This window comes from Cyprinus carpio, chromosome B24 (genome assembly GCF_018340385.1).
Source record: "Cyprinus carpio isolate SPL01 chromosome B24, ASM1834038v1, whole genome shotgun sequence".
Lineage (NCBI taxonomy): Eukaryota > Metazoa > Chordata > Actinopteri > Cypriniformes > Cyprinidae > Cyprinus > Cyprinus carpio.
Genome location: NC_056620.1, coordinates 6,129,838 through 6,157,189, shown reverse-complemented (window position 1 = coordinate 6,157,189; position 27,352 = coordinate 6,129,838). Strand labels below are relative to the sequence as shown.

General features: G+C 38.2%; 1 protein-coding gene across 10 annotated transcripts in view; it reads right to left on the bottom strand.

Moving 5' to 3' along the window:
- Window positions 1–7,501: 7,501 nt before the first annotated feature.
- LOC109050388 (histone-lysine N-methyltransferase 2C-like) overlaps window positions 7,502–27,352 on the bottom strand; it is a 140,651-nt gene continuing 120,800 nt past the window's right edge. For 4 of the 10 annotated variants that reach the window (XM_042752514.1, XM_042752520.1, XM_042752522.1 and 1 more), the window contains 18 exons: window positions 23,139–24,797; window positions 22,522–22,725; window positions 21,999–22,163; window positions 21,781–21,910; window positions 19,859–20,006; window positions 19,432–19,610; window positions 17,427–17,563; window positions 17,104–17,323; window positions 16,470–16,609; window positions 15,705–15,800; window positions 14,125–15,277; window positions 13,772–13,908; window positions 12,758–12,900; window positions 11,143–11,311; window positions 10,484–10,600; window positions 10,301–10,374; window positions 9,847–9,955; window positions 7,502–9,756 (listed from right to left, as the gene is read on the bottom strand). In XM_042752514.1, coding sequence (XP_042608448.1) covers window positions 9,664–9,756; window positions 9,847–9,955; window positions 10,301–10,374; window positions 10,484–10,600; window positions 11,143–11,311; window positions 12,758–12,900; window positions 13,772–13,908; window positions 14,125–15,277; window positions 15,705–15,800; window positions 16,470–16,609; window positions 17,104–17,323; window positions 17,427–17,563; window positions 19,432–19,610; window positions 19,859–20,006; window positions 21,781–21,910; window positions 21,999–22,163; window positions 22,522–22,725; window positions 23,139–24,797 — 5,073 coding nt within the window. In that variant the 3' untranslated portion in view covers window positions 7,502–9,663. The remainder of the gene's footprint in view (window positions 9,757–9,846; window positions 9,956–10,300; window positions 10,375–10,483; window positions 10,601–11,142; window positions 11,312–12,757; window positions 12,901–13,771; window positions 13,909–14,124; window positions 15,278–15,704; window positions 15,801–16,469; window positions 16,610–17,103; window positions 17,324–17,426; window positions 17,564–19,431; window positions 19,611–19,858; window positions 20,007–21,780; window positions 21,911–21,998; window positions 22,164–22,521; window positions 22,726–23,138; window positions 24,798–27,352) is intronic. The other 6 variants (XM_042752517.1, XM_042752518.1, XM_042752523.1 and 3 more) reach the window with 6 other exon arrangements.

Genomic DNA, 27,352 nt, shown 5'->3' with positions numbered 1-27,352 from the left:
TTGCCACACTTTTTCCTTCCCACAGACTTCTCACTGAGGTGCCTTGATACAGCACTCTGGGAACAGCCTATTCATTCAGAAATTTCTTTCTGTGTCTTACCCTCTCGCTTGAGGGTGTCAATGATGGCCTTCTGGACAGCAGTCAGGTCGGCAGTCTTACCCATGATTGCGGTTTTGAGTAATGAACCAGGCTGGGAGTTTTTAAAAATGAGCTGTATGCCAAAATCATCAGTATTAAAACAATAAAAGACCTGAAATATTTCAGTTGGTGTGCAATGAATCTAAAATATATGAAAGTTTAATTTTTATCATTACATTATGGAAAATAATGAACTTTTATCACAATATGCAATTTTTTGAGAAGGACCTGTATATATATATATATATATATATATATATATATATAATTTTTTTGTGATCAACTTTTTTATTTGCATTTTATTTGTAGCAAAACAACATCCATTTAAACAAACCAAATTGTAACAAAGTTTGAAAGGTCCTCCCATCAGTTGTTCCACCCTTTTCCAGATCCTAATAGAATTGGCCACAACCGGGCCAAATTTATATTTATAATTTTTATTTCCTGTACCAGCAAATAAAATATCTTGTAGCCTATGAGGTTTAACCTTGACAGCTTTGATTACTCTCTATGAAGCTTTAGATTGAGGATCAACCCAAATTAAGCCTTAAGTTGAAATGACAAATAATATGATTCTAAATTTGGCACAGCCAATCCTCCTGAAAGTATAGGACCCTGCAATGTGGCAAGTTTTATTCTGGGTCGTTTACCATTCCAGATAAACTGGAAAAGTATGGAATTGATCTCAAAGTAACCTGTAGGAGGAGAAAGTGGCAACATAGAAATAAAGAAAATTAAGCCGAGGTAACAAATTAATTTTTATGGTGGGAATTTTGCCTTGAAGAGAGACTTTCAGATTATTCCATCTTTGAGTATCAGTTCTGCTCCTGACTAAAATGTTATTAAAATCGTTTCTGGCAATTTTATGAATGTCTTTATATATGGTAATACCCAAATAAATGAAAGAATCTTTAATAGTAATGAATGAGGATAGGAGAGTTAAGTTTAACATTGTTAATTGGCATTAAAGCAGTTTTGGTCCAGTTTATCTTGCACCCCGATAAACTACTGAAGTGGTCAAATTACTTAATTATACCGGTTTTTGACATATCAAAATGATCTAAATATACGATAGTCACCTGCGTACAACAAAAAAATATGATTATGGTCATGAATCTTAATTGGTGGAACAGCAGATCTCCTAATGGCCTGTGCTAGTAGTTCAAGGGATAAACAAAACAGTAAAGGGGGGGGGGGGGGGGGCAGATAATATTACATTTGGTAAAATTACATATGGTAAAGTGTCTTGATGTTCACCTAAACCAAAACATTACAGAATTGCCCACATATAATTCCACTCTAGCCTGTCAAAAGCTTTTTCTGTGTCAGGTGAAAAACCGCACAAGGACTCGGAAGAGAGTCTTCAAAATCAAGTACACGAAACAGTCGACGCATATTATCGAACGTGTGACACCCCTTTATAAGACCGGTTTGGTCCTCTTTGATTAAGCTATGAATTACTTTCTTCATGCAAGAGACAAGAGTTTTAGCATAAACTTTTAGATCACATGGGATGAGTGATACTGGTCTGTAGTTAGAGCAATCTAATGGATCTTTACCCTTTTTAAGAAGCAGTGATATCAAAGATGTTTTTTTTGGTCTATATGAAATGTACCACACGCAATTGCAAAATTAAATGAATCAAGCATGAGAGTACCTACCACATCCCATATTTCTAAATATAATTCAGGAGGAAGGCCATCTAGGCCTGATTACTTGCCCTTCTGAAGGCTTTTTAGTGCTTCATGGTGCTCCTCCAAACTTAACGGGGCCTTTATCTATCTGTGTGATCCGAGGCAGTTCTAATTTACCCAAGTACTCTCTACAAACTGACTCATTAAAATCAGTTTCAGTTTTGTACAGATTTGTGTAAAACCCTTAAAATATGTTGTTAATTAACACAGGATTTGTGGTTACCTGGTCATCCGAAGATTTTATTGCACTGATGTATGCCTTTGACTCACATTCCCTCACCCTGAGGGCCAATAAGTGAATAGGGCTAGGTCTCTCCGATTTGAAATAATATTTCTGCCTTGTCCTATGTAAATTAAACTCTGCCTTTGATCGTGAAAGCTTGTTGATCAGAAAATTTGTTTTTGCAAGTTTTGTAATGATTGGATCTTATTTTCTAATTGTGTAAATTGGTGGGTTTTCGCTTTGGCAAGAGCAGAAGAAAAAGATATACAGAATCCTCATATTGCACACTTCCTCATTTCCCACAATATTTGAGGGTCTACATCACAAGATATTAATTTGAGGAACTCCTTTATATGTTCTTTTAGTGAATTAATGAATGTCTGATTGAATTAAGATGCCATCTAGGGGCCTTGGTCTTAATGTTGGAAAAGTGAACATTACATACTGCAGAGTGATCAGACAATAAAATTGGTAATATAAAGATGGAAGAGTTGACAGACGGTTGGTCTGGGAACGCCCCCGGGAACGCCCCGTCACATGATGTGAATTTAGACCGTGGGGGAAACATTGCCTTGGCGCCAATTGAAATACACGGGACAATCATGCCAAAAAGTTGCTGTGTTGTTTTCTGTACCACCAATAAACTAACAAATTAGAAAGTGGCATGCATATATATAATTAGCCTTATCATTCTACTTTAAGCAAAACTATGTAGCCTAGTGTCGAACCTAAACTCGCATGAAAATGCGTCTGCTAAGAGGTGTAGTCTACGTGATACACAGGTATACGCCATATACCCACTAGAAAAGGCCAAGGATTTCCGTATACCCACTTAAAAAAGCGTGAGGATACATAACAACTTAGTTTTGTGTAAGAACTTTCACACTTTCATTCATAAATTCACCCCGTCTGTGTTTGCGAAGCGACACGGATCGAATCGCGGAATCCAGTCAAAAATGGAACTTGCTATATAAAGCAGAACGTCACAGAATTTGGCTATTTTTGAATGAATAAATCTAAAGTATGGCTGTACAATGAACCCATGGAGTAGTTCGAGGTTTACACTCAATACAGACTGCAGTCTGTGAGTTAGGGATAACTGTCAGTACAGTCCCTCGGCAACTTCGTACTACTGATCACCGTTTTACAAAAGGATTAATAGTTTGGAGTGAAGCATACGTACAATAAGTGACAAGGTTTTATGGAGTTATAGTATGCAACATATACGAAAGTTGATTGAGTTATAGGCAAATGTTACCGCTACAGCTACCGCGATGTCTTACCTGGAGATTCAACCAAATAACAAAATATGTCTGGAAACGACACCTCCGGCCATTTGGTTGTGTCATTGACCCAGTTTTTAATTAAATAAGGGCAATCATAAGCTATTGCAGTTAATTCTGCAATGTACCGTTGCCGGTCGGGAGGCATCAATGACTCGCAATACGACATTTTTGTCATTCAAATACACATGATGTTCGCAGTGTTTTCCCCCACGCCGACTCCACCCTCGCCACGCCAGAGCACACCCCCAACTATGACTAGATGCCGACTGTATGTATAAACAAAAGAAACAAATGTTGATGCGTGACCAGTCCACTTCAATGCAAGACATGTCTCCAAAAGGCCCACTAAGCCAAAAGCTTAGAGATCGAACCTGCTCTCCATTAGCCCAAAAAATAGTCATAATAAATAAAAATAAATAAAATAAAATAAATCATTATTATTTACCAGTCAGAAGACGAGCGGACAAGCGTACAGGACAGGGGCAAGATTCCAAAAAGAAATTAACAAGTTTCCATGGTTACCTTATTGTCCCCTTCAGAGCAGTTAGGATCACCACAGACCTCATTTCATTGAGCTGAAAAGGATGGAGACGGTAGCAGTTGCCTTCCCGCTGCTTTGCAGTGCTGCAGAATACATCTTCTGTGACAGTGAAGTAACAAAATCCTCCGCCTTTTGAGGAGATTCAAACATCATCTGCTCACCTTTGTGCCATAGGTAATTACCGCTGGATATGTGACGAAGGGCTGGAGACCAAGTGCTGTCATCTTCTTTAAGACTGGATTAAAACTCTTTCTCTTGGTAGTTGTGGCTGGACTAAAGTCAGGAAAAAATAGTAGCGTGACATTGTCCTGCGAATATTTCAGCGGATATGCCTGCCGAGCACCTTTCAGGATCACCGACCTGCCATGCCATCTTAGAATACGGAAGATGAGAGTACGTGGCCGTTCAGAGTTTTTCCTTTCATTATACATGCGATATGCCCAGTCAATCTTGATGTCACAGCCTTTCAGTGAAGGGATCCACTTGGAAAGATTAGCTCTTAGGAAAGTAACTGCATCGGAGCCCTCTGGCCACTCCGGCAACCCCACCAGTCGTATGTTATTTGTCCTGCTCCTATCTTCAATGTCCGTGATTTTTTCAGTGAGTTGTTCCTGCTGATTTCTTAAGCTTGTGACTGTTCTCCTATCCTCACGTGCAGCTGCTTGAACGGAATCGACCTGGTCCTGTGTCTGCTTTGCTGCATTGACTAGCTTTTCAACTTCTGCTTTTAGCTCTTTTACAGAATCGTTGGTCGTTTGTATATTCAAATGTAGATTGTGGAGTGCTGGTGTCAGTACAGAGTCTATTGCTTCTCTTACAGTTGAAGCCACAACTGAATTGAGTGTACTTTGTTGCTCTTTGAGTGCTAGCTTAATACCGTTAGCTATAGCAGTGTCCAGATCCTCTCTGGAGATGGCGGAATCTTTGAATTTTTTCTTTATTGGCGATAGTTCAATCTCTCTTTTCTAAACATCCTTGACTGCTGGGGTACTCATAGTGAGCTAGGTAAAGAGTGGTTCAAAATTTACTGACAGGATATATAAAATATCTGACAAAGTGAGCAGAGTGAAGGACTATGCGTGCATTGCTGCCGAAGAGTCACATGATCTCCCCAAGGCCTTTGGCTGCCAATGGAACAGGCTCATTGGTGTTTATTGATGATGTAACTGCAAGGATAAGTAGCAGGATGAATTCTGAGGTCTTTAAGGCTATACTCTCTGCTTACATTCAGCCAAATTCTACAAAACTGATAGGACACAGCTTCACAGTGGAGATGGATAATGAAACTAAACACTGCAAAAGCAAATTAAGACTTTTTGAAGGCAAAGAAATTCAATATTCTTCAATGGCCAAGTCAGTTGCCTGATCTCAATTCAATAGAGCATGCTTTTCAGTTACTGAAGACAAGACTGAAGGCAGAAAGACCCACAAACAAGCAGCAACTCAAGGTGGCTCCAGTGAAGACCTGGCAAAGCATCTCCAGGAAGGAAACTCAGAATTTGGTGATGTCCATGGACTCCAGACTACAGGCAGTCATTGACTTCTAAGGATTTTCATTCAAGTATAAAAGGGGTCATATGATGCAATTTAAAATTTTCCTTGTTCTTTGGAGTGTTACAAGCTCTTGGTGCATAAAGAAGACCTGTAAAGTTGCAAAGACTAAAGTCACAAATTTAAAGAGATATTCTTTATGAAAGTTAAGAGTCAACCACTCCTACTTAAAACGGCTCGTTCTAATACGCCCCCACATCTCTACGTCACGATGTGGGAAGATTTGCATAACACTGCCAAAATGTTCAGGCAAAGAAAGAAGGCATAACTTTTATTCTCGCTGTTGCCTTCACTGCCATGTTGTGGAGACACTGTGTTTCATTGTGAAAGCGAAACTACTTTGTTTGGCCTTTCAAAAGAGGACACAACTAGAAATCAGTGGTTAAGTTGTATTTACAACACTGTTCCAGAACAGCTCAAGCCAAATATTCAGATGTGTGCAGCACATTTTGCGGAGGACAAGGACTGTTTCCTGGGTGGGTAGCCTACAATGCCGGTGTCTGTTTCTATGAAGTGGGGCAGTTCCAACTTTGCAAGGACAGTCTGGTGCTTCTGACTCACAGCCTGTAAGCATGTTTTCATATGTAAAGGATTTGCCACCGATGATTCAAACGCAAGTTTTGAGCAGTGTAGAGTAGCGCTTGTTGTTTGTTGTTTTTCTGATCACAAATGCAGCCATGACTTTGTTTACATGGTGTGATACGCAACGCCAATGCATAAAAAGACAGTACAAGTCATTATAATCAGTAATTATGTCCCCACTGGATGCAACAAATGCTTTGTTTGTAAAGGGTTTTACTGGTTTTGTCTCGTCGAGCTGGGACACACAGCATCACAGTATGGTAAGGGGCGTAACATTTCCATTTAGCTTTGTAAAAATCAATGCGTTTCAGAAAGGCGGGGCATAGAGGAGCAACAATAATGTACAGTATGTGGAAAATTATGTGTTTTTTGAACCTTAAACCACACATTGCATTACACCAAATACACAAAATAATTTTCTTTTTAGCAACGCCATATGACCCTTTTAAAATTGTGCTTATATTTACAATTATGTCACTTTGTCCAAATACTGTTGAGCCCCTGAAAATGGAATTACTTTGCTTAAAATGGCTGTAACTCCTAAATGGTAAATGTCACATTTTTGTGGAACCTCTTAAAATAAAGCTAAAGGTCAAAAATATCTTGATTGTTTTATTTCAAATCCATTGTAGTGGTATATAAAGGCAAATGCACACAAACTCAATCAGTCAAACTTACGGACCTGACTGTGTGTATAAGAGTGTATATATATATATATATATATATATATATATATATATATATATATATATATATATATATACTCTTCCATCTTTATTTGACCCTCTAACTCTAGCAGTCTCCATTATAATTCTATTCCTATAAATAAATTGCCCCTTATAGACTTGCACTCTATTCATTTACCAACTGCTTGTTTTCTTAAAAAAAAAAAACACTAGCTTGTCAATTCTTTTTGTATTCTATTCTATTTCTTTTCTTTTTATTTATTATACATTTGACAAAAGCAAAAAATGCCTCTAACATTAGCTTGCTCTATTCTTTTTACATTCTGTTTTCTTTTTATTTATTATATAATTAAGAAAACGTTATGTGTACTATGTTAAGCTAACTGACATTTGTTATAGCACTGCTCTTTTGTTGATTTTGATTGCTTCCATTGTCCTCATTTGTAAGTTGCTTTGCATAAAAGCATCTGCTAAATGACTAAATGTAAATGTATATATATATTTAAAACATTATAGCGCTGATCATCAACTTTGTCAACCCAAGATTTGATCCTGAGTTCATGGCGTGCATGCACATAAAAGTGACACCAGCAGCTTAACAGCTAATCACGTCTTGAAACGGAAACTGCGATTCAATTCTCTATTCTGCCGAAGATTTAAAAATAGAAATAACAAAGCTTGCCCACCTAAACCAGCTTCATCTTATAGGCCCCAGGACTTTTATGTCCATTCAAACAGATTAAAATATAAGTAAATATCTTTTTGATTAAACCTCACAATAATGACAGGAAAATAAATATGACGTAAAATATTTTATTTTGTTTTGTAAATGTTTCTAAACCTGATTCCACAAACTCCAAAACCCACACATTGTATACTTAAAAAAAAAAAAAAAAAAAAACCTTTGTTTTAACATTGGATACTACTATACAGGACAAAGAAAAAAGAGAAATACTGTTAAATGTCTGAATATTGTACAAGAAAAAAAAATCCAAGAAAATTTTTATTACAGCCAGTCACTGAGAAATTATGTACAACTGATTTATTTGAAAATTGAAAAAATACATCATGCCATGTATATTACAAGCTCAGGACTGTTTAAGAATACCAACAATTGCAGTCCACATTAGTTGTGCACATGAAAAAAAACTTCATTTCAAACTGGTCTGCAAAGTGCTACTACCAGGTTTGAATTATTCAATTGAGTGTGACATCATACCATGATTTTTACTTTTACCAACACCAAAAATAAGTCATCTTTTATTCTTTAAATGTAAACACGAAAGAAGCATACTTTACATTTCATTAAATGTCTACGCATTAAGTTTTCTAAATGTGAAAGGCATTGAACTTCATCTCTGAAATTCTAAACGTGAGTCTATGCTGTGGAGCAGTGATCTTCAAATCTGGCTCGGGAGATCCGCTTTCCTGCAGAGTTTAGCTCTTAACACTAATCAAACACACCTGCTAATCAGTGTCTTCAGGATCAATAGAAGATCACAGGTAGGTTTGTTTGATTAGGGTTGAAGCTAAACTATGCTGGAAAGTGGATCTCGCGAGCCAGATTTGAGGATCACTGCTGTGGTGGGTTGAGAACAGCTAGTGCTCGCTATTGGGAACTATCAAATGCTTTATGGGTGGCTTCAAATGGGAATTCACAGCTCACACTAATCTGATGAACAGAGTTAAGATTTCACAATCATCTCAGCATGATTGGTGCTCGTTTTGATTGCGAAAATATAATAAAACAAAAAAATGGCAAAAAAGCAAGAGTAAGGAAAATTTCTTCAAGTGGTCAGATCATTTTAGACAATATTGATTCTACATTCTAAATACAACAAAAATACTCTGAATTCATTTTTTTACAGAATCTGTACAATTTTTTTTTTTTTTTTTTTACAATACATAAACTCTCAAAATTATATCTTGACATCCTTCTTAAATACTTTTTTTTAAACTTTTTTTTTTCTTATCCATTTTGTTGAAAACAAACAAAAACTCACCAAAGACAGCTTTGATAAAGTTAAGGTAAGATTTGGTCGAGTATTTAAAAATTTTCATTTATAGATGAATATTTACACTCATATAAAGTAACATGTTCTGACCAATCGGAAGGCTTTCCCAGCAGCTCAACTCTCTGCTTTTCCACATCTTTAAAAAATAGCTTCAATCAATAATAAATACAAAAGCTGTCTCTTATTTTACAGAAATCAAAACAAAGGAAAAAATAAACTGACTCATGGAATCAAGTAATTAAACTGTATCTTTCTGTTTTAGTGCAAGTTAATAATTCCCTTAGCTTTATCCCTAAGGAAGTCTTCTCAGTACATTCCTTGTTCAGTGGTGTCTACATTTCTGTAACTATATGTGTATATACTTGTGTGTGTGCATATATATATATATATATATATATATATATATATATATATATATATATATATATATATATATATATATATATATATATATATATATATATATTTTACCTAGAGGACCTGCCTCTTTATATCTAAATAAGGCCGTGGCCTGCACTTTCAAGCCTAAGCCAACCTGAAAATCCTGTTTACCACTCGCTCGCCATCCTCCGAAGCGCTTCGTCTCATCTCTCATGCAGGAAAAATACATTTTCATTTACATTGTCTTTGCAATTCAGAGTTACCAGTGTGCAGCCTATTTTATTTTAGGTGAAGGTGCTCAATCGTACTACATCAACTCTTCTGACACTGAACCAAAACAGTCCCCTGGAGTCATTTTCATTTTAAACACCAGGCCGATATGCCTTTAAAAGCACCTACAGTTCCGCGGTCTACATCATGCCCTAACAATGTTTTTTTTTTTTTTTTTTTTTTTTTTGTCTGTAATTTTATATATAAATCAGAAATTAACTAATTTCCTGGGCCTAAAAAAATCAAATAAAAAGGAATGCGTATGTTTAGTTGTCAATCGTTTCACTGATATCTTTTAATTCATCCATTTCCGGCAGTTAACTGCACCACAGTGACAAGGGATTTTATGCTGATCGTCCTCCAGATCAAACTTGTAGTCATAACACAACTGGAAAAGAAAAGAAAAAAAGTGACCACAATGTTAAATGTCATCGGGCCACATTTTATAGAAGTGACTGGCAGGATAGACTAGCTTTACCTCTTCGCCTCTCTGGATTCTCCGGTTGGAGCTGATGATGATTTTGTGACCTCTCTCAAAGCTTACAACCTCAGCAATGCAGTTGGGTGCACAGGAGTGGTTGATATACCTGGTGAAAAAAAAAAAAAATGTTAGAAATAAATGTACTAGTAGACCCAGATTAAGCAAGTGAGGCCAAAACATACTACGTGAATGCATGTGAAAGCAAATGCTGTTAGCTATGGAAGCTTGATTTTGAGTGATGTTGCATTCTGTTGTGTTCGAAATCAATTTATCGCATAATCCTAGTATGCAGTTGATATTAAAAGCTACAGTAGCTATATGAACACTTACACACACAAAGCCTTGGCCAAGCATTTGTGTTTGAGTACTTGTGTGTAGTATGTTTTTGGCCCTAGTGTCTAAAGCTACCACTGCTGGCATTTAAAAAATAGAAATCAAGTTAATTTTCCACCTTGCAGGTCCTCCTGAAATAGTCGCATCAATTACATGCTCACTATCAATGCGAAACATGTAGACGCCACGATTCTGAAAAAGAAAAAAAGAAAAAGAAAATAAATTAACAACACATGGTCAGAAGACGCACTTGTGACTTGACTTAATATTATTTTAGATTCAGTTTTATTACAATGCATACCTGTGCCTCGTACATCTTCTCTCTTCTGTTTGCCACCTCATTGCGAATGATGGTACCAATGTATTCAATAACCATGGTGTACTTCTCAATATCCCTAGCAGCGTACAGCCCTAAACCCTGAATTAAAATAATGCAAATCTCAAATTACTACAGGTTTGAGCCAAGACATAAAAAGATTGTTCAGAATGGAATACTAGCTAACTTATTTATATTATTATATTACTGCTTACTGTATTCAAATGTAACAATAGGCATTACACAATAAACATTTTAAATGGTAGCATGCTAGGGCACTGTACCATGACCTCTCCATTTAGCATGTAAAATGTTAAATAATGTGGAAAAATGATAATAATTAAAAAAATCCACATTAACTATTCTTCTTACTGGAAATACAAGGATGAGTTAAGTGCACTGCATTGTGGGAAACAGCATCTGGCATAGTGTACTTGTGTATATAGAACATTTTGTCAAATGCAATGGGTCAATCTTGGTATTCACTGAACATCTGCACACTGTGCAGGATATATATATCTGTGTGTGTGTGTGAGTGGTTATGTTATTACTATGCATGCTATTCCAAACACTGTCTTTTAAGCTACTAAACCCCATGAGATCATTATTTTCTCTAATACTCTAAGCCATAATGATCTTTCTACCTGTATGCGTGAACGAGCCAGGTAGACGTTGGACTTCCACTCAGCCTTCATTCGACGGTACTGAGAGGACTTGGAATGGACAAACTGCTTGCTGTATGGGGCAACACCCATCTCAGCCGGGTTTCCAGTGCTCTGCAGGGTCTTAGAGGAGCTGGTGAGGGTATGAGGCCTGCATCAGAAACATAAGCATATGTGTCTCATTTAAAAACAAACAAACAGGACTGGCTTATATTGGGTCCTGTTCAGAACCATTTTTGAGGTCATTTTTTTCAAAAAACTGTAAAGACATTTATGCTGTTTACTTCCATTAATGAATACTCCAATTAATTTGTTGCATTTTTCTGCTGAAGTAGACCAAATGTACTAATAGAAACACTCCAGTGGTATACTAGAGTATTATATAGGGTTGGGTATCGTTTGGGTTTTTTACGGTACCGGTGCCTAAACGGTGTCTGAATCGATACTTAATTTTTATCATTCAAAATGTTTATAATCCATTGCTAATTGACATAGCCTTTTTACCATATGCTTTTTACAGTATAGAACATTTACTGCCTCATTCAGTGACAAGAAGCCACATCAGATCACAAAAGGAAGCAGTTGTATAGTAAAAACATCTGTGTTCTTTTTTGTTGGACAACAGGTTTAGAAACTTCTCATTACAGGGGAAGTTTAGCTTTAGGCTTTTTAATTTAAGAATGTTTAGCTTAGCTAGCTAACAGTATCTACCTGCTGCCATCAGAGCAAGTGTAATTGCTGCATTCACACACTCCTTGGATGCTCTCATTTTCCGAGATGTGCTTTAAAGTCAGAATGTGAAAACAACATGGACACTCACGTTACTACAAAGATGTGTTGGATTTGTATTATTATAGCTTTCTGACTTTAGAGCTTTCGGAAATTATTTTTCATGTGCGGTGCTGGTGATCCTTATGTCCGTTTCGGAGAAACAGAGAACAAATATTTAAATTGATCGCTCAAGCATTTAAGTGGCACCGAAATGAGGCACTGAAATCTGCGTTCTGATTCGGTTCTAGTACATATCGGTTACACAGGTGTATTGGCACCGGGTTTCAGTACCCAACCCTAGTATTATACTCTAATAACAGTCTTTTCTGCAGCGATGATGAATCTACAGTGCCACAGTAAAACAAATTAATTTATCTGAGCCATTTTTTAATGTTCTGAGAAAGATCGCAATGAAATAATGCAAAGACATTAAACAAACAAGAAGTATACACAAACATGCAACATGAACAATGTAGTCTGATTTCACAAACAAATGACTACGGTTATGAGCCAGGTTCTTTCTGATAAATCGGTTTTTGATAATCCGTTAGTTTGAATCATGGAAACAGCTGTTCTTGACTTCACTGAATTGCATTACTTTTTGTCCATGTCCAACTCAAAATAAACCAATTCTCATCACTTAGTCTCCATCTTTTCATATGAAAATAGATGCTTAATGATTGATTGAGGGCCACAGTAACTCACAGCAAACCAAGCTCAGAGGCTAAACCGGGACATGAATGGATGTTCACTCACAGACCACAGGGAAAGCAGAAAATCCAATACAAACATGGAAGGAAAAGAAAGTTTAAATTATACAGAATACCTTAACACGAACCTCTTGACATGTGTGCAAGCTTTTGGTTCAGAGCGGGCACATCCAGAAGGGTTGATGGCCAAAGGCAGCTGCATCAGTGGGTTACGGCCATAACGGAACGTGTACTGCTCACATGCTTCAACTCCAGGAAGCTAAAAGCAAAGATTAATGTTACAATAGGATTACTAAGAATGAAATGTTTACAAAAACAAAAACAAAAAAACATTAATTAATAATTAAAATGTAAATGGAATTTTATGGCATCCAAAAAAACAAAGGACCTGTTCCGTCACACTTATGGTCTTGGCAACTTGAAAGCACATGTACCGGACAAAAAGCAAGTATAGAAGACTGTCAGGTCTGAGGATAGTCAAAGCTCAGTAACCTTAATGCACACTTAATGACTTAATACAATTTACAAAATATAATGCTGCTGATACAGTATCATATTTTAGACAAATTTGCAAACTGGTATTTTTTTTCTTCACTTTATTAGAAGCACCACATTTAATTGTTTTGTCTGTTACTGAGGGACTACTGAACACATATTTAGAAGTTTTTTAAGTTTTAAACTGCAAAGTATTGAAAATAAAGCTCTAAAAACTTCAGGAATTCAGAAGTTCTATGTACACTAAGTGTTCATGCACACTTGAAAACTTAACACAGGAGATACGTCATGTAAGTAGAAAAGTGGTCATGTGCAAAGCCTACTGGGTACTGGAACAGATCCAGAAGTTGAGATGTAAGCTTCCATTCAACTGAGAATTTAAAAGAAGGTGGTCCATTTGTGCTTTTAGAAATCTAATTAGCTTTTTCCGCACAAAATCAAATTTCTACCTTCTTTCCACACCCACAAAATACATCTTAAACATCTCTATCTAAATCAGTGAAGCATTTCCCTAAAACATTGCAAGCCTAAGTTGATCGTTGCTCCACTGGTTTCTTACAATGCTTTTGGGAAACGCAGCCCTGAGCATTCGTCAGTCAATAACTGCTTAAAATCATGATTTGACTATCACTTACAGATTCTACAATCCTGGTAACAGCAGATACAGTCAGTCCAAACAGATCCTCTCCCTTCAGGTAAACTGGGAAGAGCTTCAGAGATCCAATCTCATTCCTTCTCTCAGCCACAGGCTCCAGAACTTTATCCCACACACCTGTAACACAACATGAGAAAATTCTTATATAGTTAATAAAATATGGTTATCTTATCTACAATGCCCTGAAATAGAAATGGGGAAAAATCTAATTTCTATTTTTATGCATCGTTATTTATACACATTCACTAATGTTTATACACTTGTTGCTAGATCTGTACCAGAAAAAAACAGAACTGGTTAACAGTGTAAATGCCATTAGGTGCAACTGCTTACTTTTTGGAGAAGATCCAGTAAGAACCAAGTCATCATAACCCTGCTCCACTACACGGATGATAAACTCAGGTTCGCCGTCTTTCTCATCAATCGAACACACGTAGTGGCAACGCCGGTTGCCGTGACGCATGCTCCAGTAGATCCGGCTGGCCTCGTAGCCCACAGGAAAAATGGCAGACATCGAGTGGAAGGCCTGCATCTGCTGAGGCAGCAGCTGACCGACAGCATGGAATACCAAGCTGCCTACACGGAAGGTGTGCTCCCGCTCACCCCTCTGGATGATGCTGGCGATCTGCCGTGCCTCGTCCCTCTGTACGTAGACCCTGCGGAACACTGCAAAGCAGCGGAGTTCATGATCGTTCCCTGCCAGCCCACCGCCTATTGATCCAGTTCCTCGGGGTCTGTGGAGGTGGCACAGCATAGTCTTGTCTTTGAAGAACATGCACTGTGCTTTAAGGGCGCAAGTGAAATGGTACGCATTAGTGCAACGCAAGCGGTGGCAGCCACTTGTGGCGCCCGTTTGCTGACAGTACACACAGCGCACCGATAGGCCTCTCCTCAGGGCCAGCTCTACGTTAATGAGAGCTCCAGCCTGGGTCTCATAGACTTCAGTAGACCACAGGGCACAGTTAAGGTGAACCCATAAGTCCAGATCAAGGTTTAGGAGACGGGCCGGCCCATCAGTGTGCCCGTCACCTTCTTCGTGGCAGAAGCAGCAGCGGCGCAAGTCTCTGGGAATGGGCTCAGGCCTAAGAGACATCCCCAGTTTTTTCAGTAGTTCATCAACCTCTTCCTCCTCCGGCAGGTGGTAGTTACCCTTAGGCACCATAATTTGAATGCTCCACTTTCTCCAACGTAAAGCCTTAAAGCGCTTTCCTATTAAATACCGAGGGTCATCCCCACCGTTGTGTACTGCTCGTGGCCGAGGCTTTAGCTTGACCGTGACCTTTAGTGTATCAGACTTGCTATCTCCTCTGAGTGTCTCAGAAGTAATGGAGGGGAAGGATATTATTGGAGTTGAAGTTGGAGACTGCTTAGGTTGGAGCTGGGCCAAACAGTGCACATCAAGATCTGATATATTGTTACTGTATTGATGAAGCACCTTAGTAGAATTCTGCTTGTCTTCAGAGTCAGATGTTGGAGGCAAGTTTGACTGTGAGAACAAGAGACATCAAAGACAAAAAGGAATTTTGAGTCTGCATTCTTTGGGCATTAAGACTGTTCTCTTAAAGAAAATGGCACCAATAGCACTTCAGTTATATTAAAAATACTTATGAGACCATTGAGTGCTCTTAAAGTCTCAAGAAGTTTACATGTTTTTAAACATTAGAGGTCTCTTGATCACACATATATATGCATCTCAGTATATTTTATGCTGTATATTTGTGTTTACACTCAACAACCAATTAAGAATGTATGGTCATTACTCAAACAGACTTCATGAGTGAGCAGCATCACTTGGCTTTCTAAATACAGCAGTAGATCTCACACTTTCAGTATGAAAGCACAACACAAGCTGGCTGTTATAGTTTCAGGCAGTTGATGACTTTATAACCTGATTTGTTGTGGTTTCTACTTACCTTGCCATCTACCAATTTAGTCTGCATGGCTGCTGAATAGAGAAAAAAGCAATTATGGCTGCAGAAGACAAGGGTCCCCTCAGATCCTCCATGGCCCTGCAGAAAGTACATCTGTAAGATCAGGCTCACCCTAGGCAGAAGCTGTAAAATAGGTGGAAACAGGGCATGCCATTTCCCATCTACTGTTGCAAATTATCATTAGATCGAAGTGCCTCACTGGCAAGAGATCAAAGCTTGCGTATGTTGCAAAACTTTGTTGATGCCATAAGGAATTAGATTTGCATACTATTAAACGGAAAGGGAGGGGGTAAGGGTGGGAGACATCAAAGGTGTCCCATGATTTAAATGACCTGAAATGGGCTTAACTGTTTTTGAACTTGGGTATCTCACGGCCTTTAACAAAATGTGCCTTGGTACACACAATCCCTTGGGTAATGTCAGTTAACCCAGTGACTGCAGCAGGGTGGATTTTCACTTCCCATTAGGGACTGGATTAGCATAATTGGAGTGCTATTCTGTGCCTCCTTGAGGGACTTTTCGGGGGTTGAACATTTTCAAGTGCTCTGTGGCCCTTGGCTTCAGCCTTCTTCAGTGCTACATTCAGAGGATGTAGTCTAGACCCACACCAACTGACTGAGCAAACACGAAGCCCGTAGGTAGTGATATGAGATCTAATGACTCAACAAGGCATCCATGAGAAACTAGAACGCATGTGCTATAAATGACAGTCATCTGGGAAGAGTAATTTAACTTTGTGTTTTATACCTGTTTATTTATTGGCAGGTCTTTGGTGGACTTCCGAATGCCATTTCCAAGAACCACCACCCTGCAATTGGAGCACCACTGGGGTTTAGACCCTAGACTACTTCCACCCAAATGATAGTCTGGTCTGACCACAATTGAACCTGGAATAAAAAAAACATATCAATCAAACCTACAAACCAACCAGTTGGAACTCTTAAATTGAAGAGATTTCTGAAAGATTACATCCATCAATTTATTTTAACCAATCCATAAAGCAGTATATACCACTCACTTAGCAAATTAATCACAATGAATTGCTTTTATAGTTCACTTCTGTCTTTAAAACATGAACATGTATTTGAAATCACCAGAGATAACTTAAGAACTTCAATCAACCAAAACTTATTTGCTGGCTTTGTGCTCTAATTTAAAAATACACATAAACATTACTTTAAAAACAGATCAAAAGAACACTTCAAAAGCTGTGTCCATTTGTGACATTAAGTACTAAAACATTAAATACTTTAAAATGTTTATGCAAAATGCAGCCCTGAGATACTGACAGTCAAAATCAATAACTGCATCTGTTTGCATCTAGAAGTCTATCTGTTGATGTGGGTGAAATATGTGCCTCTCTTGTTTTACATATACTCACCCTCCCTGAAGGTCTGGTGTGATAGTGGGGCACCTGGTGGTCTGTGGAACCTCATTCCGGGTTGTTGTTGGAACAGGGCAGTTTGAGGCAGTACCTTAAGTCCACTCAACATGTCTATTGAGCTGCGGTGCTTTGGGCCTGGAGAGCAAATCACCTCAATGTTCCCGGGGATGGACACACGAAGCATGTTCGCCAGTGCTGACACAACTCCTTGAATGTTCTGGAGTATAAGCAGACATATGGTCAGAGGTGAGATGAAATAATTTTTGCTTTGAACAAGTAATTACTGCTTTAGAAAGGATAATATAATTTCAGACACTCACTTGTGCTTCCACTGGGTTCAGGGTAACAGATACAGATACCAGGTCAGTTTGTGAGCATGTAGAGAGCTGTTCAAATTGCGATGCAAAGAAACTGCTTGGTGGCTCTGTCTTAACTTCCCACTGCCTGGCTTCAGAACCTACAGGCAAAACAAAGAGAATTAAAGGGATAGTTCACCCAAAAATGAAAATGTCATTAATTACTCATGTCGTTCCAAACCTGTACCTTTGTTCATCTTTGGAATACAAATTAAGATATATTTGATTCAATCTGAGAGCTCTTTGACCCTCCATAGACAACAAGGATATCACCACGATCAACACACAGAAACGTAGCAAGGACATCAGTAAAATAGTGCATGTGACATCAGGGGTTCAACCGTGATTTTACAAAGCTACGAGAATAAAAAAAAAAAAAAAAAAAACAATAATAACAACTTATGCTGCCTTCACGTTCTATTGGAATTATCGCAAATATGAGTCTCCTAATCAGAAATTAGACATGAATGCTTCTCAAGTCGTATTTACTACTGGAAAATTCTGAAATAATTTTGATACCAGAATTTCAGAGTTGGGCGGGTCATAAATTTTAAACATGGTGGAGGGGACAACCATTACACTTACTGTCTTGTAAGGATCTTTTATAGCCTGGACCTCTCCATTTTTCAGTATCAAACGATGCACAAATCCAGTGTCGAACTGGGCCTTGTTTATAAAACTGTCCGTCAACAAAAACACTTGTGAAACTCCGCTGCAGTCCCAAAAAACAAACTGTATCCACTGTTCACGTAACACTGGGTTCTTTTGGGAAGCTGAACAAAGTTATCTATCCCTTACAACCAAAAACACACTTCTTTGGAGATATTCTTCCCGAGCAAGTCCTGTGCTGTGCGCTCTGGTCGATGCGTACACGGGCGTGCTCTTCCGGGAGAAGTGCCCATATTAGGAGTTCCACCGTTCATTATGTCATGAAGACCAACAATAAAAAAAAAACCTTTCCGAAACTTGTAAGAAACCCAGAAGTGTGTATTTGGCACAGAAATACTCTGTTATAGATCTAAAAAAAAATTTTAAACTTTGGCCATTTTTAGCATTAGAATCCAACTCTTTAACCACGTAAATAACTCAACATGAATGAAATAGCATTAAATCCCCCCTTTAAAGACATACCTGTTGTGAGCTTCAAAGTTGTTGATTGATTGAACATATTTTTGTTAAACTCATCTGTTTGCATTACTTTATATTTATCTTTTATTATTATTTCAGAACTGCTCCGGGTGTGTGTTCACGGTGTGTGTGTTTACTGCTGTGTGTGTGTGCACTTTGGATGGGTTAAATGCAGAGCACGAATTCTGAGTATGGGTCACCATACTTGGCTGTATGTCACATCACTTTCACTTACTTCAACTTATTTTTGTTTAATAGCAGAATTCATGGTGAAAATCTACATTACCCATGATGCTGTACAGGACATTCCACCAATCAAAAATACTTCAAATTATATATATATACATCTTTTGCAATTAACTTTAATATTGTTTCTGTAGATATGAAACAACTTATATTTATCCATTATTTTTAAGTATTGTCATTCACAAAGCTTGAAAGCAGATACAAAGTCTTGTATCTTTGTCTTTGGCAGATTTTTTGCTTCAAAAATTTTTTGTAATGTTGTGATTCTCCTTGTAGCTGGCTGGCTTGGTTCATGGCTTATAACACTTTAACAAAGACTTTTAAATATCCCTATGGGAAAATACTTCCAAACCAGTGTCACTGAAAAGGGGGCAGGCACTGTTACACTCTATTATGTCTACCTTCTATGTGCTGATACAGAAGATGCCAGCACATTATATTAGTGTCACCTCATTATCTTTTATTTTTGTCTAACCTGTCATTACTCTAAAACAGCTTTCGCATCAAGTGCACACACACAATGTCTTAATATGCTATCTCAGCAGGTAACTTACTAGGTTTATACTAGTTTTTCTTTTTAGTCTCTTGAGATTACCTCTACCACTGGCGCTGCAAAGTATGGGTATGACTGGAGAGACAGCAGGGGATGGCGGTTCCTCTTTAACTCTAGAGAGATCTGGATAACGGCTGATCTCCATGCCAACCACACTCTCAGGAGAGGATGATGGGACATAACTGTCGGGAGTGTCCCTGTCAACACAATGCTCCTGACCCCTATTAAACACACAAAGGGATAGAACCATTATATACATACTAACCTAAACCAAAACTTTATGGTCAACAATGGGTAGTCTCAGGGTAAGAAAGTGATCTCATGCATATTGCAACTAGATGCGCTTGAGGACAAATTCTTATTTAAAAAGTGGGGGCTCTTGGACAGAAAAAAACTATATGGCTTTGTTAATGGCCAAATGTTTGGCTACATGAGACAAAACAATACGTAAAAAGCCCTGAAAACCTACCGAAGTTCCTCTTGGTTGTTGTGGGGTGGAGTGGGAAGTGAAGCAGGAACATCAACAGTCTTTGGGCCACGAGTGATGGTGTGTCCCAGCAGGTCATCTTCAGCTTTGAATGGAATAGTGTGCTGCTTCTCACCCAAGCTTTTAGAAACTGAGACATAATCACAAATAAATACTGATCACCAAAAAGGCATTTTTAAAATAGCTAATGTATAATTATAATATTTAAGAAAAATACCTACACTATAATGCCATACTACATCTGTGATTTGAAACATTTCATAGTTTCTTGTCTATGATGAACTATTATAAGCATTTTACAGGTAAAGGTTTTGTATGCTCATTAAACTATTTGAGTTTTTCAGTGTTGTTTCCTAATGTGTGCGTGCATGGGTCTACATTATAATTATAATTTATTTATACTTTTTTTTCAATGAAAGGATGTTCTTAACCTTCAAAATTGTAACCTTCCCATGGTTATCTTCATGAAAGCCATTTGGCTATTCTGACTAAATCTGTTATAAAACAATGGGATTGAAACTGACATTACCATTAAAGGGGTCATATGATGCGATTTCAATTTTTCCTTTCTCTTTGGAGTGTTAGAAGCTCTTTGTGCATAAAGAAGATCTGTAAAGTCTCAAATCCAAATAGATATTCTTTTTTAAAAGTTAAAAGTCAACCACATCCCCTTAAAATGGCTCGTTCTAACACGCCCCCATATCTCTACGTCACTATGTGGGAAGATTTGCATAACGCCGCCCAAATGTTCACACATAGAAAGAAGGCGTAACTTTTATTCTCTCTGTTGCTGCCATGTTGTGGAGTCGCTTTGTGTTTCGTTGTGAAAACGAAAATACTTTGTTTGGCCTTCCAAAAGAGGACACGGTTAGAAATCAGTGGTTAAGTTGTATTTACAACACTGTTCCAGAACAGTCCAACCCAAACATTCAATTGTGTGCTGCGCATTTTATGGAGGATGAGGACTGTTTCCTGAACCAGTAGCTTGCAAGTTGTCTGTGGCACAATGGCTGTTTCTATAAAGTTGGGCAATTCAAACTTTGCAAGGACAGTCTGGTGCTTCTGACTCACAGCCTGTAAGTATGTTTTTTATATTTAAATAATTTGCCAATGATGATTTAAACGCTAGTTTTGAGCAGTAGAGTAGGCATGTTGTTTGTTGTTTCTTAGATCATAAATGCAGACATGGTTTTATGTTTACGCAGCGCAATACGCAACATGTAAAAAGACAGTATAAGTCATTATAATCAGTAATTATATCCCCACTGGATGCAACAAATGCGTGTTTGTAATGGGTTTTACTGGTTTTGTGTCGTCTAGTGATGTCCGGATCACAAACAAATCTTTAAATTTAACCGGATCTTCTTAGAACCAGTTCACCAAATTGAACTGAATCGACTGAAACGGTTCGCGTCTCCAGTACACACTAATCCACAAATTACTTAAGTTATTCGGTTTATAAATGTGCCTAACACTACCTCTGACACGAAATAAACCAATATCCTGAGATATGCAGTTACTCCTAACAGTACATTAACTGAACTGCTAAAAGAGAACTGATGATAGGATGTGCACAAAAAGAGCAGCTGGACTGAGTCTCATGCTGCTGGCCTGGGAGATGGCATAGTATGTTAAGGGGCGTAACATTTCTGTCACACGCTTGAGGCATTTGGCCAATCACAACGCACTGGATAGCTGGCCAATCAGAGCACACCTTGCTTTTTCAGACCGATGAGCTTTGTAAAAATGGACGCGTTTTACAAAGGAAGGGCATAGAGGAGAAACAATAATTTACATTATATGGAAAATAATGTGTTTTGTTTTACATCAAATACACAAAATAATGTTATTTTTAGCAGCATCATATGACCCCTTAAAGAATACACCAAAACCCTCATGCTTACCCAAAACTTCTGCCTTCCTGGCCAGTTCTTCTGCAGTGGCAAAACCATTCAACAACTTCTGCTTGGCTACAGGTGGCGGTGTGGGGGGCAGTGAGGCGGGAGGTGTTGGAGGATTGCTAAGATTGTTCTGCTGCAAAAAAAAAAAAAGAAAAAAGAAAACTTCAATTCTCCATGTCTACACAGTATAGAAAAGGAAGTGAAGACTGTAAAAGCCAAACCTTATAGACGAGTTGTGAGTAGTAATCAGATACTCCATCCAGTGATGCACTTCCAAAAGTTCCAGAGAGCCTGTTCTCTCCATTCAGCTGCCCACTGCCATATGGGGGAAAATGTGCAAAGTTTACCCCAATCAAAGGCTCCATCAGGGGCAGCATAGACAGCTGCTGAAAGGATGAGAATGGAGGACACATGATTTGAGTGAAACAACAACATGCAAATGATGATGTCCACATACAATGCCAGCATCTCACTTTTTTTTCTCTTTTTTTTTAATTTGTATTTATTTTTTTTGCTGGTTTCAGTCATAAACCAAGTTTGTGAATGGACATAAGGGTTATAAACTGTATAAGCTCTAATTAAACTACTTTCCAGAGATGACCATAATGATCAATTAGTCTACAGATCAAATGTATATATCTTCACCTTGGTTATCATCGCATACTCTACTGTTAATCAATTCAAGTCCAGCATTAACATAAATTGATCTTGAGATAGATTATGGGTATAGTAGTAGGTATTTGCCTGGTTGAGCTGAGTCATCAGTGTGTCTGTGTTGGTGTACACTGCTTGTCTCTCTTCATCATCCTTCTTCCTCTTCTTCCAGCGTGACAGTGGTTTCTCAGCCCCATTCTTTGGTGTCCGCTTGTTGCGTTGTTTTCTTTTGCATTGCTCTGGCACAGAAGGCTCCAAATCTGGATTGCCTGTCAAATGGCTATTTAAGCCACTCTATAGACAATAAACAACTCTTTCAATTCCAAGAAGACAAGAGAGACCAAGACTAGCTAATCAACAATCAAACCTGACTTCACAATTTGACAGTGCTGTAGTTTGCAAAAAACTACTTTATTCACATCCTTAATTACCAACCAACCAATAAAGTATTAAATGTGAAAAGATGGCCAGATTATTCAATATATAATTTCATTTTACTACACATTTTGGAAATAGGGCAAATTAATTACTGAATTATAAACGGATGCGAAAAGATCTTTAATATATTTAAACATCACAAAACAAAAATTCTATAATTTCATGTCATCTCTATCTACTTTTACAAAAATGTTTACAATTTCAAGATTATGATTTTTAGCTTCACATTTTTAAACAGCTGTGTAGTGAGGTAACCATAAAGCTCTTACCAAAGAATCTGTGCTGTCCAGTCTTAAAGAGCCTTTGCTGTCTGTTAGCCCCTCATCCTCTGATTGTATAATGTCATTTGATATCTGATGTATGAGAGGTGTTGAGGAAGGAGGAGGCGTGCTCTTGTTCTTTAGAAGGTGTTTGAGTAACTCATTTCCAATGTCCACTTTGGTGCTGTGAGCTGGATTCTGGGATGGTGGGCTGGGGGAGATTATCTCATTGCCCTCTTCCGTCTTTACTATACCAGTTCCTCCTGCACTTTTGCAAGTCACTGCCTCTCCCTCAGCCTTCTGGCACACACTGGCTTCTAACTTTTCCAGCTTGATATCATGGATGAGGCCTCGCTCTGCCTCTGAGCCCACACTGGACTGTCGCCCAAGTGGAGTACCTCCAGGGAGTGGGTTCTCCAGCTCAGAGAATGGTGGCTGCCCAGTCATAGAACTTACGGTGTTGGAAAACTCTGAAGTGTCCTGGTCTCCCATGATGGCAACACTACGTGTAGGGGTTGAAGAGGTGTCTGATACACATGGTGTAAGTGGGGCAGTTATGTCAGAATGTGGCGTGGAAGGAGTTTTGACCGAATCTGTATCATCATCCAGCTTTTTCTTTCGACTTCTTTTCTTTTTGCCCTTCTCCTCAGGGATGATGTTGGAGTAGAGTTGGATGAGGGACTGCCCTGACCCAGGGAAATTAGGAGGTAAAGGGGTTGTGGAATCCATACCAAATGAGGAACCTCCACTATGGGGTGGCATTCCATGCCCTCCAAACCCAGGTACACGTGGCTGACCTGGGGAGAAACCATGCATCATGGGGTTCTTAGGTTGAAAATTAGGACCCATATCTGGGCAAAAGGAGCCATTCCCAGGCATAGGTCTGCGCTCGCCACCTTGCAAAAAGGCTGGACCTGGACCTACAAAGTCTAATGGCATATTTCCTTGTTGAGGGAACACTGGGCCCATTTGCTGTTGTTGCTGTTGAGGCCTGGGTGTCGGCATGAATTCCTGTGATAGGTCAGAATTATAGAAGGGCATCTGGGCAAGACCACCCCCACTGTTGTCGGGGCCAAGCCCCAAGTCCTGCTGCACCAACTCTAGCCTCTGCAAAGCCCTCTGTCTCTCCACTTCCTGCATGAGCTGTACCCGCTGTTTTTCCTGCTGCTCTCGGAGGCGCTCTCGGCGCTCTCGCTCCTGGAAGCCTTCACTAAATGGATTATTATCATCAAACTTTACATGAGGGGCACTACTGCTGGATCCTCCACCATTACTTCCACCTACAGGGCCAGGCTGCCCAGGTTTACCCCCTGGAACCATAGGGGGAGGTGGTTGTGCCTGAAGTGGCTGAGTGGGGTTAGGCAGTGGCATTTGAGGGGGCAGGTGAGGTGGCATCCTGGGTTCACCCATTGGTCCAGCAGAAATTGGATGCCAACCTGGCACACTGGGCATGTGAGTAGGCTTACCAAAGTGGGGTTGTTGCATCAACAACCCAGAACCCATCATAGGCTGCCCTACTGGAGGTCCAACAGGCATCATTCCAGGGGCCTGTCCTGGCATGGCCTTCATTGGACCCATCACACCAGGTTGGAGGTGCTGTTGCTGTTGTTGCTGCTTGACACGATATTCCTCAATTAGTTCAGCATGTTCTTTCTGTTGCTTCCGTATCTAAATCAGAAGTGGAGAGAGAAATAAGTGTGAGCTAGGGATGTAACAATTAACCGCGAGCCGGTTTCAAATCGATTCAAATCAGTTGAGATGCTAAACAAATCGCAATTCAATTAGGGGTAGGAGTTTATATGAATGTATGTCTGAGGGGAACTTACAGTCTTTAGAAAAGTTTAGATGGTATGAACACTCATATAAACAGTAGCTGTGAAGATCGCACGTATAGAGGAATGCAGAAACTAGTTGTAAGCGCTGTCCAGTGATTTATCACTAAAGTAGCTTAGAATCTCAAAACTTATTATAGCATATTTTTCTACTTTTGAAGGAACTAGGCTATTTACAACCCACAGCTTCACAATTAATATAGAGACGGTATGTCTAATTCACACATGCAATCACTCATTCTGGCACTGTGCTAATTTATCTTTATCTGATCTTTATTTATCTCTTACACTGAGCAATAATCTGTAAGAAATGTTACGAACATAGATAAAATAACTGCTGATAGTGAGCTATGATGTCAGATCGCTCTTTCAACAGGAAAATGTAAAAACTTATGTCCCACCTTTAATAGTCAATCATATTTACAGTACAGTGTCAGTGAACTATGAGGGCAAAAAATCAAGGTAAAATGTTCAATTAATTTCATTAAAAATAATCTATTCAAAATGTTCAATTAATCGAGGTTTTGATTTTAGGCCATAATTGTCCAGCCCTAACGTAGCATTTGCAGAAGGCTTTAAGACCAAGCGGGCTTCACAGCGCAGGACTCACGCAAACTGACCCAAAATTTAACAAGGCAGGAAAACATTCAGTCTGCCTAAAGGAAGACGTATTTCATTGTAAGTTAATGCTGTTAAATAGAGAGATAAATAGAGAGAGACAGAGGAAAAAAAAAAAAAAACTGGACAGCCTAGATTAGGCCCAGCCTCTATTCCTAAGTATATAATAATTAGAATTACTGTTAACCCACAGTAAAAAAAATTTAACCGATTAATCGCCTATTTTTATGCTTTTTTTTTTTTTTTAAACACGCTAAAAAATAAATTATGTTTGTGAGAGGAAAAAATTTTATAAGTCATGTATAAGTTGCATTTTATTACATTCAGAAATAATAACGGCTGGCCTAATAATGTTATAATGTACAGAGCAGAACAAGAATTAAAAATGTATAATTCTAATGGATAAATATAATTACAGTATATAATAATATAGGCTTAGCTATAAACAAACAAAAAATAAATGAATAATAATTTAAAGCTAAACATAAGGTAAGGTTGGGCTCTCTCATTTGGGCGAAATCTAAACGTTTCCATAGTCGTGATGTTGTCCATTTGAAGCTTAACTACTATTCATGAGGTAAAATAGGCTTTGTAGCTCACACGTGTTTCAGTATCGATGGAAAAAAAAAATCATAATTAGCAATATGCCAAAGTGGACCGCTGCTTGCGCCGGATGGCACGGTGAACGACTGTTTCCAATGAATATGTGCGCGTGAGGCTCCAGCGCGATCAAACAGCTGAAACAGAAAATACTAAATTTTTGGTCACACAGTAAAGGCATAATTCAAAAATGCAAAGTGTAAGCAGTTTAAAAAATCAAGAATAATAAAAGAGTTAATAATAATTATTGCTAAATGCTGGACCGTTCTCTTTTCGCTCTGCATATGGAACCTGGAGATTTTTTTTAAAACCAAGAATGAACCGAAATGAAAACATTAAGCTTTTAATCCGTATATATATATATATACATATATATATATATATATATATATATATATATATATATATATATATATATATATATATATATATATATATAGGCCTTATATTTAATAACTGTTTAATAACAATAGCATGCATAAGATCCTTTGTGTAAAGGTCTTTCTTTTAATTTTTGATGAGTAGATTGTAGCCTAAGAATATCCTACGTTTTGAAATTAACCCTCTGGAGTCTAAGGGTATTTTTGGGGCCTGGAGAAGTTTTGTCATGCCCTGACATTTGTGCTTTTTTCAGTTTCTTATAAATATCTAAATGGCTAAAGTCTAATCTTACTGTAATCAGCACAAACTGGGCTATAATAATATGTGAGCAGCATGTATGTACATGATTGTGCTTTTGAGAAAAAAAATGTTATGCGTGGTTAGTGAAAAACTAAAAATGTTAAATCACTTGAATAAGGCAATAAAACACATACACAGACTTTTGAGAACTGGAGCTTTTAGCCTAGAATTTTTTTTTTTTCTAAATGATGTGAAAATCATCTTGTTTACTCACTTACAGAAAACAATATATTGATTTAAATTTTCTAAGACACTTTTTGTTGGTAAAAGTCATATGCGAGTAGGCGTCAACTATCATGAATTCACACCTGAGAAGACAAAGGCCTGCATAATGAGCTGCATAATGAGCCATTCAGTCAGCTGTGTCACTGAGAGGGATGAGTTAAAAGAAAGAATGTGAGGACAAAATAAATGTATATAATTTTATGTTTGTAGTGTATTTAGAATATATTTAATTATACCACAACATAATTTAATATTCACTTGTGAGTG